The sequence below is a fragment of the Jatropha curcas genome, chromosome 3 (genome assembly GCF_041381405.1).
Source record: "Jatropha curcas cultivar XTBG-Jc1 chromosome 3, XTBG_Jcur_1.0, whole genome shotgun sequence".
In the NCBI taxonomy this organism is placed as follows: Eukaryota; Viridiplantae; Streptophyta; class Magnoliopsida; order Malpighiales; family Euphorbiaceae; genus Jatropha; species Jatropha curcas.
Genome location: NC_143153.1, coordinates 7842567 through 7864882, shown reverse-complemented (window position 1 = coordinate 7864882; position 22316 = coordinate 7842567). Strand labels below are relative to the sequence as shown.

The window sequence follows — 22316 nt, the reverse complement described above, 5'->3', positions numbered from 1 at the left end:
CGTCACCATGGGGGTGATGTCGTATTACATATTTCAAGCATTTCCCACTCTATGTATAACCAGTGTTTTGTTGAAATGTGTGTTCACACTGCTCATGCCCACTTAGTAACAGTAACATTTTTGAAATACTATGTTACTTTTAATATTTTAATAATAAAAAACTAATTAATTTATAAAAAAAAAAAACACAAAGCATGTATAACCAATCATCATTTTAATTGTATTGTAACCATACTAGCAGTGGTGACAATGAGCTCAGTTCGGGGTGAAATACTGGTCCGTTAAAAGCTCCATCAAACTCATTTAATAAATTTATTGAGTCAACTTTTCAATTTCATTTAATAAATAAGTCCGAACTCAAACTTATATCATTAGCCCATGAATAGATTAGAATTTAGAAACTAGCTCAATAAAGTCAAAAGTTAATTATATCTATATTATAAAACGTCATATTGCAATATTATAATTAAATTTTTATTAGTTGATGAATTATTAATACTATGGCATATAGGAAAAAATAAAAAAATATAAAATATTAACTATTTTTCTTAAATTGTGTGAGATCAAATCAAGGCTACATATTTAATTAGGTGCAATTTGATTAGTTTTTTTACTAATGTGAGGAGTGGAAGGTCTGGAATCCGAGCCCTTTCGACCGCAAATATTTTCAGCAATTTAGTGAATATAGAAAAGAATTACCCTTATAGTGTAACCACATTATTATTTTTTGAATCTCTCAATACATAAAAAATTCAAGCGTGGTCCAATCTCCCAATCAATTTAAAAAAAAAAAAAATCAAAAGGCATGTATATGCAACCGCGGAGAAGAGAAGCCAGGGTTGCCAAAAATTTTTGTTAACCTAAAATGGTAAATTCAATCTATCTTATCTCAAAATTAACGATTTTTTTTTTTATTTTGTCCCCCAGCATTTTTCGAAAAATATTTTTTGTCCCTTTAGCATTCAATTCCGCCACTGTTTATTTGGGATTGAGTATTTGCAACAAAATTACATTTAGGATTATGATTTGGCCCCTAATTTACAATTAGGGCCAAATAAATAAGATGAGAGCACTTTTTGATGTCTTTGAAGTTGGTTCATGCAACCTTTTACCCAAACAAACTGGTCCAAGCGGTGCACCGAAGGGTCATCATTCGTCAATGCGAAAAATGACGTTTAACGGAGTGCAATGGCAGGCGACCTTTGGCCGCGATTGAAGCTTTGAACCACAAAAAACAAAAGAAAAATAAAAGTCCAATCCCCAAGGCGGCAAGGCCAAGAGAGAAGCGGTTCCGGCTCGCCATAGTAGAACTGGTTGGGTGAGGTGGACCGCATTTTTATATATTTAAAAAAAAATCTGGTGTATTTATCTTGTAGGATGGCCCGCAAGGCCAACAAAAAGTTGAGATTCTTTGGCTGGATCATTCGTATTTAAATGAAAGAATGGGTTTGAATGAGCTGGAGGGAATGGTTGGAGTTAGCCAATTGAAGTTCTCTGCTGTTTCAAAATCCAAAGGAACTTTTCTTTCTCTGCTTTGGTTCCATTTCAAAGGATCATTTTTTGTACGTTTTGACATTTTTTTAGGTCACCTTTTCCTGTTTAATTTCGTATGGCTTTTACACGTGCCAAGCCAACTCTCCAACATTGTATATGCCAATATAGGTGGCATATGTCTTGCTTTTTTTTTTTTTTTAGGTTATTCTTTATTATTAGAAAAAGATTCTTTTTATTTATGGGAACCAAAGTAATATTATTCTTTTTATTAATAATTAAAACCAAATTGATAAAAATTTCATCATCAATGATGGATATGGTCAGAATCCAAAGTTTCTCACAACATCAAAATGCACTTTGCATGATTATTTTATTACTTGTATAAAATATTAAGTAAAATTTATTGGATCTATTTATTAGAATAATTTTTTTATTTACTTTCAATGCATATATTATTCAATTGAACTTAACTTTTCTGGATTTGAGGTTGTTTACGTGAGAAAAATTTTTCAAAATTAATGCAAAGTCCAATTCAATTTTTAATGGGAAAAGAAATTCTAATTTGCTTATTTTAAGAAATCATGGTTAATTAAAATGTTTTAATTCAAAAATATAAATAATATTTGATTAATCGCGAATCAGGTCTGGTCAGATTGGTGAGGGGTATCGAGTTCGAATCTTTTACACCACAAAAATTATTATCAATTTGGTGAATATCATTCAAAGGGGATGGTTACCCCCTGACCTCTACTGTGTTGCCTATAATGTTATTCCACTCCGTTGAGTTTCACATATAAAAAAAAGTGGTTAAAATTATAATATTTGATTTATATAAAATTATTAAATTAATATGATAAACTATTATAATTAATTTAATTAATATAGATTATCTATAAAATAAAATTAATGTAATTATCCATCTTAATTAATAAATTTAAGCAATATGCTTATCTGAAATAATCAAAATATAATATGATTATTCATTTCAATTAATTAATATGATTTTTTTTTTAAAAAAAGATAACAATAATGAAAAAATAAATATCTTAAAGTGATTTGCTTGGTTTTCTCGTTAGTGTGGAGAGTGAGAGGTCTCGAATTCAAATTTACTCGATCATATGACCCCTATCGTGTAGCATATCATATTATTCGGAATTAGGCTTCTTAAAGAATAAAAAAGAATAATTAAATCTTTTCAAAAACAAATAAATAAATATCTTAGATATATTTGAAAATTAATACTAATATTAATGTTAATGTTAATTAATATTTACTAATAAATCTCATAGGAAAACTCACATATTAACTTGAAGAAATATATTAATATTATATAGAAAATCATTTAGTCCAGGTATATGTCGGAGTGTTTCACTCATTAAGGGACTCTACTTTATTGATCTATTTATTTTACCATTAAGTGAATTTCATGTCATGTTAACTGTTAAGGCATTTTCCCAAAATGGTGATTGTAAAAAATTATTTCCGAAAACGATATTTTGTGAAAAATATTTATAAAAATAGTGTTAAGTTGATATTTTAAAGGTTTTTATTTAAATCATAGTGTAACAAATGTATTATTACACTAAAACTGCAATAAAAACAATAAATTATAATTTGTTTAAAGCTGTCCAACAACTTTACAGATCAATATCCTAGGCCCAGCCTGGCACGCGTCGTTCCAAGAACCGGCAGGGAGCCTTAGGCTTAGGAAAAAAGAGAGGTCACCTCTGCAATTTCTAGCCCCATATTCTGGGTGTGCCACTGTTTGCAATCATACCTACCCCGGTCCGGTTGGAGTAATGGGATGGTCGAAAGAGGCGCTTCGAGTTAGCAAAGCGCTGTAGGGGCAATTCGTAGGTTCAAATGTACCTAATGGTTTCGTATGTAGAGAGTAATTCTGGTTTTATACTACTTGGAATGGCTATGAGAAAAGATGAGATTGGGTGCTGAACCCCATTCCTCTGTCCTCCTCCATATGATATCATGCAAGAGGTCTTGAAGAGCTTAATTCCCTGTCAAGTCTTATATTGGGCCAGTGAAAAAGCTTTCCATCCGTCCAGTCCTTCTCTTCTCTACTTGTTAATATTACATTATAAGTGAAACAAAGTTACTATATGAAAAGGAATATATTATATGCTTTAGTAAGGTATTCAAAGTAAGATTAAGATTCTCATGAAATGACACATTGTTACACTTATATAGTGTAATAATTTAAAAAGTTAAAAGAGATTTTTAGAATTGCCCATGGAGTAAAAAATGGCGCAAAGGAATAAAAATGGAGGCAGACAATCATGAGAGAATCTCATGTGTGAATTATTTTTACAATTATTACATTATTAGTAGAACAGCAGGTATTCGACAACTACAGTACAAGTTTTATATCCTCTCCAATTATACAAAATTAATGCTCAATATTAATTATTTATATTTATTATGTATATAATTGTTTTAGCAAAAAATCATATATAAAATACTCTTTTATTCCAAAATAATAATCCATATTACTATTTTATTTAAAAATAAACAAGTCAAAAAGTTATAATGATTTTTTGTACATTTCATATAACGAATCAAAATATATGTGAAATAATTCAGAATTCTAATTTTTATTGCTAACCTTAATTAAATAACATTTATTGATTAGGCTATTTTTAATAACGGAATTGAATATCATATTAAAATATATATTTAACTCAAATATTATGAATTGTCCTTTTAACAAGATTATGATGGATAATTAGTTCTTTAAAAAAAATACAGCCTCCTCTCACACCTCCTCTCACAATTTTTTTATATTAATACAACCTGCTTCAAAGCAAACAAAAAATAATGTACTTTATTTATTCATCAAAATTATATTTTCACTCTTTTTATAAAATAATAGCACACTGAGATGGGTAATTAATTCTTTAAAAACTTAAAGCAAAATTAAAATTAAATTAAAATGAATTTGACTTATAAATATAAGTATTTACCTTCAAATAAAATGTTCACTTTTGCTTTTAATATTGAGTGTTTAACAAAACAAATGCACAATATAATAAGAAAAAACAATCATATCTAAACATAATTAGATATTTGCTCAATTAACAAATATTTAACATTATACATTCAAATAAATAAATAAATTTAAACCTTACCAAAGTAAGAAAGAGAAGCTAAGGGAGAAGCAGTCGCTTGTAAATAAATGGGAGAAGCAATGTAATTTCTTTCGTGTATATACACTTACAATTTACAAAGTTTCACGAATTGGAATATTGGAATAATAACTATTCTCCTGCACTTACAAAGAAATTTCTTTCGTTTAATAATTTACACCTCTTACACTTCTTATGCCTAACACAAGAATATTTTTTTTTTCCCATAGATATCTCTTTCATAACATCAAATCGTTTACGTCAATTGTGTAAACAAAACTTATCGTTATACTAACAATGACACAGTATATGTTTTATATTTGTAGGTGTTAACTGTAACAATAGCAATAATTTTTTGGTTGTTAACTGTAGCACATATGACACTGCGCAAAGATTTAAGTAGTGGCATGAGAATCTCACCTATGAATTGTTACAATGCAAGTGTAACAATTGAAACTTTGCGTGGGATCTTGCCAAAGAATATATTCCTTCTTGTGTGGGAATCACCAAAGAATATATTCCTTCTTGCATGGGAACCTCGCCAAAGAATATATTCCTTCTACATTGTGACATTGTTTCACTTAAAGTATAACATTCAACAAGCAAAGAAGAGAGAGAATATTGGTCTGTAAAGCTGTTGAACAACATTAAAACAAATTAAAATTTATTGCTTTTGTTAGAGTCATAGTGTAACGAGCATTTGTTACACTATGACTATAATAAAAGCTTTGAAATGTCAACACAACACCATTCTTGTAAATATTTTTCACAAAATACTGTTTTCGAAAATAGTTTTTTGCATAACATCATTTTGGGAAAAAGCCTATTTTTTCACATGCGAATGATTTCTTTCAGAAAAGGGAGATTCCAATACTAATATATAGATATTGTTAGCCAAATACTCCTCTCTCTTCTTTGAACTTACAACTTTTCCTCCTAATTGGCCCTGTGATCACCGAATCATGTTGGAGCCAAATATAAGATCGGTGGTGCGACCATATTGATACCCACATATACAGAAGGATAAAATTGAAAAGCAATGTCCAATCATGTTACAACAATGAACCTTTCACCCCAGTAAATTACCTTTCTCATCTCTAACAATCTTGGTTCCTAAGGCAAATGGGTCTTGGTTGCTCTATGTTAATTGTTAGAATTAAATTCCAGAACGGTTAAAGATAAATTTTCAATTTTGGTAATTGATGAGCTTTTAAAAGAATTAGGAACAGTACAAAGTTGGATTTACGATATGGGCATCACCAAGTTATATGTTCCCTCCAGATATCGAGAAAACAATCTTTCACACACACCCTAACCATTTTGAATCCTTGTTTATGGTGTTCGGCCTTATCAATGTTTCCTCCACATATTTCAGGCCTAATTAACAAGTTATTTAGGCCATAATTTAGAAAAATTATTTTAGTGTTTTTTTTATGATATTTTGGTTTTCAGCAAAAATTGGATTGAACACCCGCAACAATTGAGAATAATGTTTTAACTCCTTACTCAACACCATTTGTTTTTTTTTTTTTTTTAAAGAAATCAAAGTGCTCTTCTACTCAATTCTAAATTATATATTTGAGTCATATCATTGCAACTAAGGATATACAAACAGATTGCATAAGATCACAACAATGTTGAATTGGCCACATCATCCATTATTAGATGCCTATGTGGATTTTTATATCTCAAAAGTTGTGACATCTCGACCCCGCAAAGTGATCCTAAGAGGGCGGGTAGAGCAAAGCTCCTGGCTAGCTTCTAGGATGGTAGACTAACTAGGGTAGTGGAATGCAAGACACATGAATGAATTGAATCATATATCGAAAATGGGGAAACTAATCATTAGAGGCGCCTTTTGGTGGGATGGCTGGAGAGTTGGAAGAACTCCAAGGTTAAGTGTGCTCGCTTAACGGAAATCCTAGGATAGGTGACCTCCTGGGAAGTTTCCTATTTCACCTACGAGACAAAACCATGTGGGTCTTGCCAATCTTGTATGGGGGATTTGGCTTAATTCAAAGCGGACAATTCCTCTAATGATTAGAGTCGGGCGTGACAATTGGTATCAGAGCCGGACCCCCTCCAGTAGATGTATGGTTCGAGGACGAACCACGTGGAAGCTGGTGGGCCTGTGACATCCCAACCCGGCAAAGCGATCCTAAGAGGGCGGGTAGAGCAAAGCTCCTGACTAGCTTCTAAGATGGTAGGCTAGCTAAGATAATGGAATGCGGGACACAGGAATGCATCAAATCATATATCAAAAAGAGGAAAACTAATCATTAGAGGCGTCTTTTAGTGGAATGGCTAGAGAGTTGGAAGAATACCAGGGTTAAGCGTGCTCGCTTAATGGAAATCCTAAGATGGGTGATCTCCTGGAAAGTTTTCCATTTCACCTATAAGACAAAACCGTGCAGGTCTTACCAATCTTGTATGGGGATTTGACTTGATCCAAAATGGACAATTCCTCTGGTGATTAGAGTCGGGCGTGACAAAAGTTATTACTAAAAATTTATTCCTCAACATGGCATAATCGCAGCTGCACTTATTACAATGCTTTGAAAATTCCTTCTAATAGATAGACCATTTTTCTCAAGGCTTTCGAAGTATTGGAACGAGCAATCACAATAGTACTAGCATTGACTTTGCCAGATTTTAAAGAATTTTTTATTTTTGGCCAAATGCATACATTTGCCCTTGAAATTTGTGCGATTTGCCTTGTGACACCCTCAAGTTTGTGGAGACTTATTATGACCTTACTCTTTCACATTTCAGTAATAACTATGCCCCACGCGCAAATAAAATATAAAGATGCAGGGCCATAATTAACTTTTACAAAGTTATTTCATATGAGCAAGGAGCATAGTTTATGTTTTACAAAGTTATTTTATAAGGATAAATAAGGAACATAAAATTAATTTATGTTTTAGTTTCATATTGTATCCTTTGTTTTTTATTAAAATTCTATTATACCCCTTATAGTTGAACTTAACTCACCAAATAAATAAAACCCTCTAACGTTTCTTTTATATAAACCTCAAACATCTCTCTTGACCCTCTATCTCTATCGTATCGTCCAAGTAGTTTTGTCTCAATATGTATGCGATTTTCTTACATTGGATTTAGTCGAGGGTTAATTTCATTTCCTCTTGTTTTATCTATTATTTTGTTAGTGCAATTATAAAATTATTATATAAATTACTAAACAAATGAAAAAATAACAATACATAAAATTTTAATCTAATAATAATGAGTATTTTTGTACTACTTATAATTATTTATCTCTCTCTTCCCCTCTTCTCAAACACAAAGAATATACATTATCTCTCTTTATTTTTCCATTAATTCACCCATTTCCAAACATCAACATTATTTTATTATAACTTTCATTACCTTTCCTCCTCCTTACCTCTCTATACCCTTCCATTAATTATGCTTCTATCTAAGCAGAGTGTTAATCTCTCTTACAATTTACATGCTTAATCTTTTTCTATGATTAATATTGTATATAATATAAAAATTGAGATCAATGCTTACTTATTTTTTAATGAATGTCAAAACTTTCAAATCTAAACACGAAAACTTTTGAAGTTGTTGATGAAGGTGGAGATGAAAGAAATGATAGTGAAACTATGAATGATTCAAACTCTATATACGAAATAAATTTTAACCAGTGGATTTAAACTATGCATGAAATATTAAGAGTTAAGTTTAATTAATGCTAGTTTGGATATGAATATTAAACTCAACTTGTCCAGTCAAAAAAAAAAAAAACTCGAAGTTTAATATTTACACTTAATTATATATAAATTATAATCTTATTTGTATTGCTATTTTAAAACTTTAATTTTTTTTATGTTAGATGAACCTCTAGTAATTAGATTTGAAAATTATTTATACTTATTTTAAATTATAATTATTTAATTAATATATATTATTAATATTTTTATCACCCGTTGATTAACTTTTGACCTGTTGTTAAATCAGTAAACCACCTACTTAGTCCTTTGATCAAGTAAACATTCGGTTCGAATTTAATAGCACTGTTCTCATTATACAAAATATTTCCTTTTAAATTAATGACCCGATGCATTTAGGTCTAATAGAAGCCCTTTTTTTATGTATTATGAACCAAAAGTAAAAAAATAAATTTTTTTTCCTGTCCAATAAAAAAAGACTCATGAAAATATTTTATATACCTTACCATTCTCCCTGAAGTTTCTACTTTGTGTAACACTTTTTTCAAGGGATAGTTAGTCCGGACATAAATTGTGTGTGCTTGAAAGTAGTGTCTTAATTTTATAGAAGTGATTAACACAACATATGCTAATTTTTCTAAGTGAGAATACCTTACCTCATCTCCCCTTAATACTTTACTTACATAATAGATTGGATATTGCTCTGTGCCCTCTTCTCTGATTAGGACCGAAGCTATTGTTTCTTTTGCTATAGAAAGATATAAATACAAGGTTTTGCTTGCCCTGGGTCGGCTAAGAAGTTGTGGGGAAGCAAGAAAATCTTTTAATTCTTCAAATGCTTTTTGACACTCATTTGTCGATTCAAAGTCTTTTATATTTTTTAAAGTTTTGTAGAAAGGAAGAGGCGCGCCGTTACCAAGGAGCATTAATAGTGCCAAAGGTCACATCCATTAAAGACAAGACGTGACTTGATGATGAACTGACATTTAGGGCTTATGTGGAAAAGCAAAAATAAAAAGCGTTCGGGAATAATTTGAAGAACACTAAAATAACCGAACATAAATGATTCGGTATACTTTTGGAGGAACATTTGATATGAACAGATTATTGATTTGTACCGAGCATATTAAGATGGCTGAACAAATCGGAGTAACCGAGCCGAGCAGTTAACCAAAAGTTGAGCATCGTCCTTATAAGTTCAAATAAAGTATTTCAGTCAACGAAGTCATTAAAAGACCATTAATGATCAAGATTCTTGCTTGGCTGTTATAGGTTAGATTCTTACCATAAATGTAGTCAGTTACACTTTGAGTTGTATTATAAATAATTATAGGAGAACATAGATAGATCATCTGATTTCCAAATTAAGAGTAATAAATTGATCTCTTGAGCATTTTCTTAGTTTTATCTCTATCAACCCTTAAAAATTGATAAATTTAAATACCAAAAAATTTATCATTTATAAATTAGATATAATGTATTTTTTATTTTTTTAGCAAAAGCAATATGATGGTTATCCAAAAATTAATTAATATGAAATGAAAATTTTGTATATCAAGCAATCAAATTTTAAAAAATATTTTGATATTGTAATTTCAATAAATACTTAAAAATTGAAGACATTAATTGATCAAGATAAATCTTTAATTTTATATTTTAAAAGGAACTCTTATACTTTTCTTATAAGAGAATAAGAGAAAAATAAATATCAATGTAAGAATGCCTTTGATCGTGTCATTTTAGTTATAAAAAGTTAAAAATACAAGACATGAGTAAGGCCTATGACTGAATTGAATGGAATTATTTACGATCAATCATGATTCATATAGGTCTCGTGGAAGCATGAGTGTCAAAAATCATGAATATAGTTTCTACTGTGGCTTATTTTTTTGTAAGGGACGTGGATGAATTTGGCCCTTTGATTCCCTCTTGCAGTTTACGGCAAGGAGACCCACTCCCTCTTTACCTATTCATAATATGCATAGAAGGTCTCTTAGCTTTACTCTCAAAGTATCAAGCTCAAGGTCGTATCTATGGAGCCAAAGTTGCTAGAGGTGCTATTCTTATTTCTCACCTCTTCTTTGTGGAAAATTCACTATTTGTTTTCTTAAGCTACCGTTGATGAAGCTACACAGCTAAAGAATTGCCTGACTTTGTATGATAATGCCTCCCATTAGCAAATTAATTATTCTAAATCGGCAGTGTTGTTTACTCCAAATACAAATGCTGAGATACGGGAAGAGCTTTGTCATTGTTTAGGTATTCAGGAAGTGTCAAACCATGGGAATTATCTCGGCATGCTGTTATTAATCTGTAAATACAAGCGACAAATTTTTCAGTATGTGGTTGAGAAGGTCGCAAAGAGAATTCTGGGGTGGAAGGCTAAAGTCTTATCAAAAGCGAGTAAAGACATCCTTTTGCATACAGTAGCTTAAGCCATGCCTAATTTCTTGATGTCTTTATTTCTTCTCTCATTTAATATTTGTAAAAATATAGAAACTCTCATGAACAGGTTTTTTTGAGCAATGATGCAACAAATAATGGGGGTTTCAGGTGGTTCAATGGAGAAGAATGGCCATTCCTAGAGTTCATGGAGGTCTAGGGTATCGAGATTTGAGACAGTTCAATCTAACCCTTTTAGCAAAGCAAGGATGGAGGATATTGAAGTTTCCAGACTCTTTAGCCACTAAAATTTTAAAGGCAATATACTTCAAAGATTGTGATTTTTTCCTGGCTAAGGTAAATACTAACCCCAGCCAAATATGGAGAAGTATATGTGCTTCCCGCCCCATTCTTCTTCAAGGGTGTAGAAATCAGGTAGGATCAGGTTCTTTAATTCATATATGGCATGATCTATGGCTTTTTGACGAAATGGATCCTTTTATTCAATCAGAAAATATAGAAGAATCACAGGCTACAATGGTTTCTGACCTTATAATTAATCATCAATGAAATTCACAACTCATTCGTTCTCTTTTCTCTACGCGGGATGTTGAACTTATTCTGCAAATTCCATTATCTTGGGGAGACTGTTGATGATTGGGTTTGGTCCTTCAATAGAAAGGGAGAGAATATAGTGAAGGAAGGCTATAAGGTGGCCATTGAGATGGATAATGTAGATTTTATAATCCAAGACTTTCCATGGCAGCAGTTTTGGCAAGTCCAGGTTCCATCGAAGGTAAAAATTCTGATATAGAGGATCGTTCAAGAAGCACTCCCATACAAAGTGAGGTTATGTAAACGCCGCGTGGAGATTGATGATACTTGTCCAATTTGCAAAAAAAAAGGTGGAAACTGCCCATCATGTTCTTTATGATTATTATTTTGCTAAATCTTGTTGGCTCTTTTCATCATTAGGCTAGACACCTATTTTGTCTTTATCTTCTTGTTTAAATCATGTGTTTGTTGGGAAAATTGCTATTTTCCCGCCCTTCGGATCGGCTTCAAGTAGGAACAAATGAGAAAATAAAATAATGACTGAGAAATTAAAGAGAACACGATAATTTAACGTGGAAAACTTCCCAAATGGAGAAAAACCATGGCTGTGGCCAAACGACAATCAAGAAAAATATTCACCATGCGGCAAATTGTTACAACCATAATTACAAAATATTTTTTTACCCGACACCCTCAAAACACCCCAAATATTTTATACTCCAAGGAACTCCAAGAGACTTGCTCTAAATCCCTAATATAAAACACATTTAAGTATTTTTGGTGTGTTTTGGTGTATTTAGAAATCTAAACATTGGCTTCCTTTTATAGCCAATTCAAACACCCTCAAAAGCTCATCTCCCCGATGTGGGATTGAGCTAATTTTTTTTTATTTGTTTTCAACAAAGGCGGCTAACAATCTCCACAAAATACAATTAAAAAAAACACAACATTGTCTGCTACCGACAATCATAATTCTTATCGTCAAGAATTATCATACTCCACCATAAAAGAGTATCGCCACTTGGAACCACTTTACCGACTCCAAGAATTTTCCATTGGCCATGTCGGATCCCGCTAATAGTTTATGGTGCAACCCTCCTGTTGACTTTTCCGAGAGTTCATTAGCCATCGACATATTTTTTTCCACCACACACTTTGCATCAACTGTCAACCAATGTCGTGCGCATTTTCGTGGACCAGCTACCAATAATCTGTCCTCTTCCATGGCATCTCAACGGGTAGCAATCATGCCATGAGGACACACATCTCTCAATTGCAGAGAGATCACATCATCTCCTTCGCCACAGGAGATCACATTGGCAGCAACAACATTAGAGCTTCTAGCCGAATCAGCTCCACCGTTCGGGCAATCCTTCTTCACGTGTCCAGTTTGACCACAACCCCAGCAGACAACCTTCCTCTTTCCGGAGCTTTATTCTTTTTCCTGGTACCGACAGATAAAGCTGAATCCTTATATGATTTATTTTTCATTTCATTCAGTCTTCTCTCCTCAGTAATGAGCTTACTAACCATATCCGCATACACCACTTCCTTACTAAAATATTTCAGAACAGGTTTCATATGCTCATATGTCGAAGGAAGTGATAGGATGAGTCGGAGAGCTTTATCTTCATCTTCGGTTTTCACTCCAAGAGTTTCCAATTCAAAGACGATGCCGTTAAGAACACTCAGGTGATTTGACAGCTTTGTACCTTCCGCCATTTTCAACGTATGAAATTGCTCCTTCAAATATAACCTGTTGGATATTTTTTTTTCCTGGTACAATTCTTCAATTTTCTTCCACAACTCCTTTGTCGTGGACAATCCAAGCACATTAGCAAGAACATTTTTTGCTAGACACATGCGAATTTGACTTGTCACTTTGATATCCAGCGCCTCCCATTCTTCATCGCTAATCTTGGATTTTTCTGAGTCTCCACTACTACTGTCTTTTCCTGAATTCTTTCTGCTGACTGGTTTACCCTTCAAAACCTTATGCAGTCCAGACTGAATCAACTCGTCTTTGACTTGCACTTGCCACAGTGCAAAATTCATTCTCCCGTCAAATTTCTCAATCTCACATCTCATAGCCGACATGCTTACTTGTACTTATAACAGTGAACCCAATAATTAATGAAGTAAACCGATTCTGTAATACACAGGAAAGATCACAATGATCTCCTAGACAATATTACCATTCCACTTAAAATCTCAATTGGACGGAGGGGCCACAAGTGGTCCCACTTAAAATCCGGCCTTCTAGACAGAAGTTACATGCACGGTATATTATCAGAACTTTTGTACCTGAATAACTTCAATAATTATTGTCAGGACCTTCACCACCGGTACTCAAGCACACCAAAGCAAAGCTCCACCTGCTTCAAGACTTTCAAAACTCCACTTGCTTTTAAAATAAAATAATTTCTAACAACAGTATTTCTGATGTGGAAGATCAGACTAAGCCGCAACCACGGTGCATACTTATAATTTAAATTGCAAGAAATTATTTTAACATTAAAAGCTCCACCTAACAACTAGGCTCTGATACCAATTGTTGGGAAAATCGCTATTTTCCCGCCCTTCGGATCGGCTTTGTAACATCCCTTCCCGGTCCACCCGTTAACCCGAATGAACCGAGCCGAGACGCTACAATCTGGTTGAACTTATATCCTGTCATGCTGATATCATCTTGTATGCTAACTATGAATATAAAACACTCCCAATTAAACTCCAAACTTCCAATATCTCCAACTAATCATCATAACACAACAACACTTTATATATATAGTCATAACTGTATAAATCCTCAATAACATTTAATATCCAGCAATTAAGTGCATTCATGATCTATATCAAGTCTTCATGACCTAATCATACCAACTATAGTAACATATTTCATATTCAATCATTTCCTCCAAATACTTACACCACAATAATTACATGCTTCCATTATATTTCCAATCACATTAGCTCTAACAAATGTAATAATTATACATGCCATAAATCTTAATACCTGCCAAAATTCTTAATTATACAACTCTCAATCTACTATGACCAAATTAGTCACTTCTGCTTTGAAAGTACTCCTCAAGTCTTCAAGTAGCAACCACGATCTTCAACCTACGCGTGATAAAAATCGACGCGCTGAGTATAAAACTCAGTGGTGCTCATAATTCACATACTTAATAAAGTGCGATGGCAACTAACTTAAAATACAAATTTCATAAAGCATTGATCATCATAGAATCAGTAAATTTCAACATAAATGTCTCTTTATAGCAACGAATAAACTTCTAATTCATAAACATCAATAATTTAGTTCTAATTATCTCATAACTCCTTTACATGAACCTGTAATCACACATTATGATACTAGCATGATCTTACCTGCTGTTCATTGTGTTGTATGGATGAGATCAATAAACATGTAAGAATACATAACAGTATATGTTCATTGTCTTACTTGCTATTCATTATGCTGTATGACTTATGCACTTTTAGTCACATCATATAAGTTATGATTAATAACATCTCATGACTGTATGGCTCTTTAAAGATTCAATAAATAAACTTGTAAGCATATATAGCATTATACTTTCATGATCTTACCTGATGTTCTTTATGCTGTATGAATTCTGCAACTTTGATTAAACTCAGTGAATATCACTATGAATAAAGAAACATATAAGCACATACATATATAGAAATAAACATGTACTCACATATGGAATGTAAGCACACATATCATGATACTTTCATTTTACCTTGATAATCTTTCTTGCTGTTTAGTATACTGTATGATTCATGCAATGTTATGTCAAGATATCTGTATGGCTCCATAAGGTTATAGTGAAACCGAAGTGATAAGAAAAACTGTATGAAACTGGATGAAACTGTATGCTTGGCTGCTATGGCCTATATAATCATATCCACTCAACGGCCTGTAGCCGGAGTACCAAACTGTATGGGGCGCAGATCTGCTATTCTATGTCGCGACATAGCCTTATCTACATGGTTTCTACCTAACCTCAATGGAGCATATTAATGGTATGTCAATAGATAAAACAAATGCATAGTAACTGTGTCATAATTTGCATGCTTGTGTCATGAAATTAACTGCTTCATCATTTCATAAAATTTACTGCTTACCTGTATGCTAATAGCCTCGCCAAGCGGGCAACTTGTGTCATGTTAGTTTCACACCATTTGCATGCTTGCATTTTGTGTTTATACATGTGTTCATGTTGTCTTTTTGCTTTAAAATGATTGAAGACATACAAGTTGAGAAAAGGAATACAATTGCATAGCATTCATAACTTCATACACCATAGTGTTTACCTCATTTCACATCATTCGCATGCTTGCATGTTGTTTTGATACATGTTCTAATGTTGTCTTTTTGTTTTAAAATGATTGGAGGCATATAAGTTGAGCAAAGGAATACAATTGCATTGAAAATGAAGTCCAAAAGAGCATCAGAACACAATTCGTGAGCGCGCCATGCAAAGTCGCGAGCGCGAGAAGTGCAAATGAGAGTCAGAGAGTTTCCAGACACAATTCGCGAGCGCGCAAATGAAATTCGCGAGCGCGCGACGTGTTTTCCAGCCTGCGCAGTCTGTACTCTTTTGGTCATATCTCTCAATATATAACTCCGATTTGGGTGATTCAAAAACCCATGTAAAGCTAACACATAGAGGAACAAATAACTCTTCTATGACACTTCCTAATTCCATCATTAAATAGGGTCAAAATCAAGGTGAAGTTACTGGTAAATTTTCCAGCAAAACCTGTTTCAGCATGAACTCAATCTCTACTTCATTTATTCATTTCATCTCATGCTTTTTCACCATTTTCAGTCTTCTCACTCAACATTAAGCAACATATCATCTCATTTTCAACACATCACACAAATTATCATGTAAGGAAATGAATTAAACTAAAAGAGATAGCACACCTTCACTCCAAAAAGCTTAAGCTCTTCTTTTAGCTTCCTTTTTCTTCTACCTTTGAGCTCACCTCTCCTATACATGAGAATTCTTATGAATACTCTAAAAATATCACCAAATGATTCAAGTATGAAATTCAAGAAGGTTTACTTACTTGGATAGAATAGAAGTTGAATTAATGCTTGAATCCTATTAAAATCTTCACTACCATTAAAAGTGATGGAGAAAGGAAAGTGGAAGAGGAAAGTAGAGGAAGAAGATGAAGATAAGGATGAAGAAATGAAAATGAATGGAACTCACGGGTACATCTCCAAAATATCATGGATTTTTATGTGAAAATTACCAAATGGTACCTCAAGTGTCAAAATGGTACAACTTAATACCTCAACTTTATATTTTAGTGCAAGCAAGTCCTAATCCTTATACTTTGATCTTTTTGTTTCCTTCAAGTAAGTCCACTTCTTCTCCTTATTTCATTCTAGCCCACTCTAGACTCTAATGGCTCGAACCGGGTTTTGGAGCAGCCCGACTCGACTCTAAGCAACGACTCGATTCAATAGAAAAATGGGACGTTACAGGCTTCAAGCAGGAACAAATGAGAAAATTAAAATAATGACTGAAAAATTAAAGAGAACACGATAATTTAACGTGGAAAACTCCCCAAATGGAGAAAAATCATTGTCGTTGCCAAACGACAATCAAGAAAAATATTCACTATGCGGTAAATTGTTACAACCACAATTACAAAATATTTTTCTACCCGACACCATCAAAACACCCCAAATATTTTATACTCCAAGGGACTCCAAGAGACTTGCTCTAAATCCCTAATATAAAACACATTCAAGTATTTTTGGTATATTTTGAAACTTAAACATTTGCTTCCTTTTATAGCCAATTCAAACACCCTCAAAAGCTCATCTCCCCGAAGTGGGATTGAGCTAATTTTTTTTTATTTGTTTTCAACAAAGGCGGCTAACAGTGTTGACATTTATGAATCCAGACCATCGAGAGGAGGTGTTTATGTTGATGTGGAGCTTATGGAGTCACCAAAATGACGTGGTATGGAATCAAAAATTTCATCAAGTTCAGTTTATAATGAGTAGGGCTAGGACAGTGCTCCATGAGTGGAAATTCGCTAGACACTATGGTTCAGCATATGCTACGCGCTCAATAGGGATTTTAGAGAATGAACAGCGCAGGAAGGCTCCTAAACTAGCGGAGTATAAATGTAACGTGGACATGGCAATTCTTTCAAATAGTCGCTTTGGTATGGGGATGATTATTAGAGACAGCACCAGTTCCTCTTATGCTGGTAAACTCCTTATTCAACCTAGCTATTCTGATCCACAAATAAGGGAAGCTTTGTGCTTTAGAGACGCATTAAGTTGGTTGAAATCTTTGCCTTATTTTCCTATTTGTGTAGAAACGGATTGTCAAATACTCGTTCATGCTTTGAGAGCTCCACAGTTCCTTTCGTCTTATTTTGCTTTGATAGTCAATGATTGTATGGCTCTTTTAAGGGAGCTGCAATTTATTTCTTTGGCTTTTATTAGAAAGTCAGCGAACCAAGTTGCTCATACAATTGTTAGGGCGGGTAGTTCTATATCTTGCATAATGAGAAGTATGTCCTCTTTTCTTATTTGATGTTTATCCTCTGATTTGAATAATATGAGCTGAGACTCATTCTTTCCTTTCAAAAAAAAAAAAAAATATATATATATATATATATATATATATATTTTGTAAATTATTTTTTAACTTAATTTTTATTTAGATTTATATTTGAAATTGTAAATATTAGTATGTGAGCATTAGAAAATAGTGGATGTATTTATCAATAACAACGATGAGTAGGTGGGATAATATTATTTTAAAGAAATTGCTAAACATAAAGGAAGAGTTAAAATTATTGAACAGTCTATAGTACAAAATAAAATCAATAAAACAATAAATTTATAATAATGAAATTTTATTTTCATCCAAGCACAAAAGAAGAAAATAACAAAAAAAATTATTTCCATTATTTTCCTAAATTATTTTTCTTCTCTCATTATTATCTGTTCTTCTTTTATCCTTTTTCCAAACGGAGTGTAAAAAGAATTCCAGTCATTAATTTACAGTTTATCACATATATGCAGCCCTAAAAATTAAAAAGGTCACGTGATGTATAGCCTCAAAAAAAAAAAAAAAAAAACCAAACTCCTTCCGCGCCTCACTCTCTTTTAAATCCTCTGCGCTCTTACTTCCTTTCCCTCCCAATCCATTTCCCGCCTCTAACCCCATATATTAAAAACTCCCCAAATCTCTCCATTCTCTATCCCTCCTCCAAACCCTAATCTCTTTCTCCAAACCCTAAATTCTCTCTAACCATGAAGCGAAGAATTCGCTCTCTTCCTACAACCGAGCCCTATCTCAAATTCCTCAAGCCAGGCGCGTTAGCGCAACTCAGGGACTCCCGAATCAGCGCCAGATCTCACTCGGTCACATCAATTCCTCTCCTTCGATCCTCACCGCCGTCTTCTCCGTCGTCTAATACCTTACAATCTCAGACTAACACGATGGACGACTTCCCTTGCTTTTCCGGTAGGATCTTCGGCCCAAGATGTCTTCAACGGAAGAAGCTTGTTGCTGCTAAATCGGTGATGTTTCTGAATTCGAGACCTTCAAGTTCGGAGTCTGATTCGCCAGATCCAATTATTAACTTGTTAAACAATGATAGCATTGTTGTTGCTCATTGATTGATTTTTTAAGATGTTGATTATGTTCTATTTGTAGTTAAGAGTACTTATTATATGGGAAATTATCTTAGGGTAGAACTGAAATCAATAATAAATTTTCATAAATTTTCCATTTTAGTCTGGAGTTATTGATTAATTGATTGATTTTGTTTGTTAATGATGCCTGCCGATCACAAACCATGCGATGTGCCTGTGCTGATTTAGTGATTTAATAGATGATTATCACATAATTGCTAGTTTGAGTTCTTAATGGGTAACAAATCTTACTCTCAGAGACACTAATTTTGTCTTTCCCATTCTCCGTTTCTATGGAAATTCCATTTCTGCTTGTTCTGATCATCATTGTAATAGTCTTGCATATTCTGTGGCGTAAATAAGGGTGTAAATACATGGATCTGTTGTCATTTATGCTGTGGAAACAAGAATGCTTCATTGATGGGGAACATATAATGACTCCATTTTTAATTTTGTTAACCTTCTTAAACTTATTCTTACTTCTTGGTGCCTGAAGTACTTGACTTGTATCGAGAATGGTTTGGCTTTATCCTTTAGTATAGTTAGAGTTATTGCTATTGGTGAGTAAGTCCTGGAAATTACACATTGTTTGAAGCAACTGTCTTAAGATTTCAATTTGTTGCAAATAGACTGTAAATCAATGTCATTTTCCATGGTGTTTGGATCAACTGCATAAGGAATTCATTTCATTTGTACATGAATTCTAATGTTTGATATCTGATTATTAAGCATGGAACCATTTGCAAAGTCAACTAAATATAGTCATAATAATATCGAGTTCATTTTTATCAAATTGATAGGTTTTGTTTTAAGAATAACTATTTTATGGAATTAATAAGATAATATTCTGAAATGGATTTTCATACCAGATATAAAAAATATGCACTTGTAAATCAATTCTATAAAATTTTATGGAATTCACTTATGCTGACAACCTCTTTAGTGTTCTTGTTCTTTATGATTACATAGAGGCTACATGGGTTGCCAAGTTTGTCATACGTGCAAGATTTTTACCTTTGAACTTCAGATGCAGGTGAGATTCTGTGAATTACAATCTCTCAGGTGCTTTACAGAGTTATCTTTCATTTGGATGAGAAAGCCAACTCACTAACAAAATTTGCTGGTGGTTTGATTCAAAGAATAAACATGCATTTATGCATATACATATAATTTTATTTTATGAGGTACTTGTTACATAATAGTGGAACTTCATTTCTGGTGCTTTTAGAATGACGACATATGAAAAAGGCTTTCTTTTAGCAACAGAGGGCAGGTACATGTGCAAGTTTAGAGAAGTCAAAAGAGGTTTAATTCAGATATTTTGTGCCCCTGACCTTACTACATTTTGAAGGGTTTCTACAAGACACAGACCTTGATGTTTATTTCCAGTCCTCTTTCACTCTGCTCTAGACTATTGTGGCTCTAATATTCCTCTATATGAATCAAAATTTTTGGATTCAATAACACAAGCGGGCTCCTAAACTTTTGCCCACCTTTTCCATTAAGCCCTCCAACATTGATTTTTTTTGGGTTAATTATAATTTTGGTGTTTTAACTATGTAAAATGTTCTATTTTGGTGTCTCAATGAAAAATTTCTGCAATTGGATATTTGAAACCGTTAAAAATTTTTAATCAAAGTGTTCGTGACTTGTAGGCGGTCAAAAGTAGAAGAGAGAAAGGGAAGAGAAAACGTGTTTTCATAAGCAGAAGAGAGTCGGAGGCGGGGAAAAATCTTTAAATCAAAACGCAGAAAATAAGTGCAGTGCCGTCTCAATGGCAAGAGGAAAAGAAGTAAAGTGAAATATGGGTGTGGCAGTCGAGAATCGACGGCTGTGGATGATCCTGCCCTCATAGCTTTGTTTTTGGGTTTCAGGAATCCAAAATACCCAATTACATATTGACAACTTAACGTACTTTTCCATGTCACGTAAGCCATAGCCACTGCTTGAAAAATTTTAGTAGTTCAAACATTCGATCGTAAAAGCTCAAAATAGAACATTTTACATAATTCAAACACCAAAATTATAATTAATCTAGTTTATGTGGTGCTTGTTTGACATTGGATTCCATTTTTTTAAAGTTTTGTAGCTTAAATAAAAAAATAAAGATAATAATGACTAACAGTATATCAAAAAATGAAAAGAGTTTAATAAAAAGTTGTAAAATTCAATTTAAAAAAATTATGCAAAAAATGGAAGATTTTAAAAGTATATTTGAGACTTTGAGAAGGTATAATTTTTTTATTTCTAAAATATACCGTTCAACCTTTTTTTACCATTATAAAGGAAAGTGTCTTCTTATTTTTTTTAAAAGTTTAAATATTAATATATGTAAAAAAAAATAATTAATGTGCAATGATAAGTGATAGTTGTTCCTAGTTGTTCCTCTTTAGGAATAGAAGTGAGAATCAAAGGGCGTTGGTCAGAGTGGAAAGAACTCAATACCCTTAATTAAAAAGTTTAATATTCCAATCCTCATGGATGCTAGAGCACTTCAATAGACACTTTTACTTGTCAAATTAGCCCCTGCTTGCTAAAGGAGGTTTATGGCAATAATTTCTAGGCTTGTTAGCCAAGAAGGCAAGCAGGTAGAGAGCCTGCTCGGCCTGATGCTTGTGCACTTGGGCCTAGATGCCTGCCCACCTCTCTTTTTTTTTTTTTTTTTTTTTTTTTTTTTTTTTTTTTGTAATAGGATTACAACCGTTAGTTTTGCATCGATTTGGTCTGGTTGATTTCAACCCCAAAAAAAAGCACAGAGATTCCTAAAAAAATTCCAAAAATAGTAGCAAAATGATTATCATTATTATGTTCAAATCAGGCCACACACTTTTTGGCCGTGCTTGCAGTTGCAGCCGTTGCTCTTGCTGGTAGATATGGAATCCAAGCTTGACTGCTTGACAACCATTCAAGGCGTGACCTCCTAAACCTAAGCTTCTCAAGTTCTATGAGGGTGGTTTGCAACCCAAGATAACCAGAAGACAAGCAACTCTTAAAGTTATTCTTTCTGGTTAATTTTGTTACACACTTGATACAATAATTTTAGGGATTTAATTAGTTTTTGGGTCGATTAGAGCTGGAAATTGCTTTTACTCAGCAACTAAGTATAAATTGATTGAAAAATCATTTATGCGTCAGATTATAGATTATTATGTAACACAATTTGATTATTGGAATTAGAAGCAATTTGTATTTTCTTGTTTGCTTAAGTTAGACATTGATGAAAGATATGAAAGAATTAAAGATTTAAACTTGAGAACTTGGAAAGATTGTGCTACTTGTTGTAGGATATATCTGTTTTGCGCCTGATTTAAATTCTTTCTGTTTAGATCTTGGAAGAATGCTTGTTTTATT

At 32.9% G+C, this 22316-nt stretch overlaps 1 protein-coding gene across 1 annotated transcript; it reads left to right on the top strand.

Annotated features, from left to right (window-relative positions):
* Positions 1 to 18581: 18581 nt before the first annotated feature.
* Positions 18582 to 18950, top strand: LOC105648177 (uncharacterized). Its single transcript, XM_012234488.2, has one exon. It carries the CDS (start codon positions 18582 to 18584, stop codon positions 18948 to 18950), a length of 369 nt encoding a protein of 122 aa, XP_012089878.1.
* Positions 18951 to 22316: the final 3366 nt, after the last annotated feature.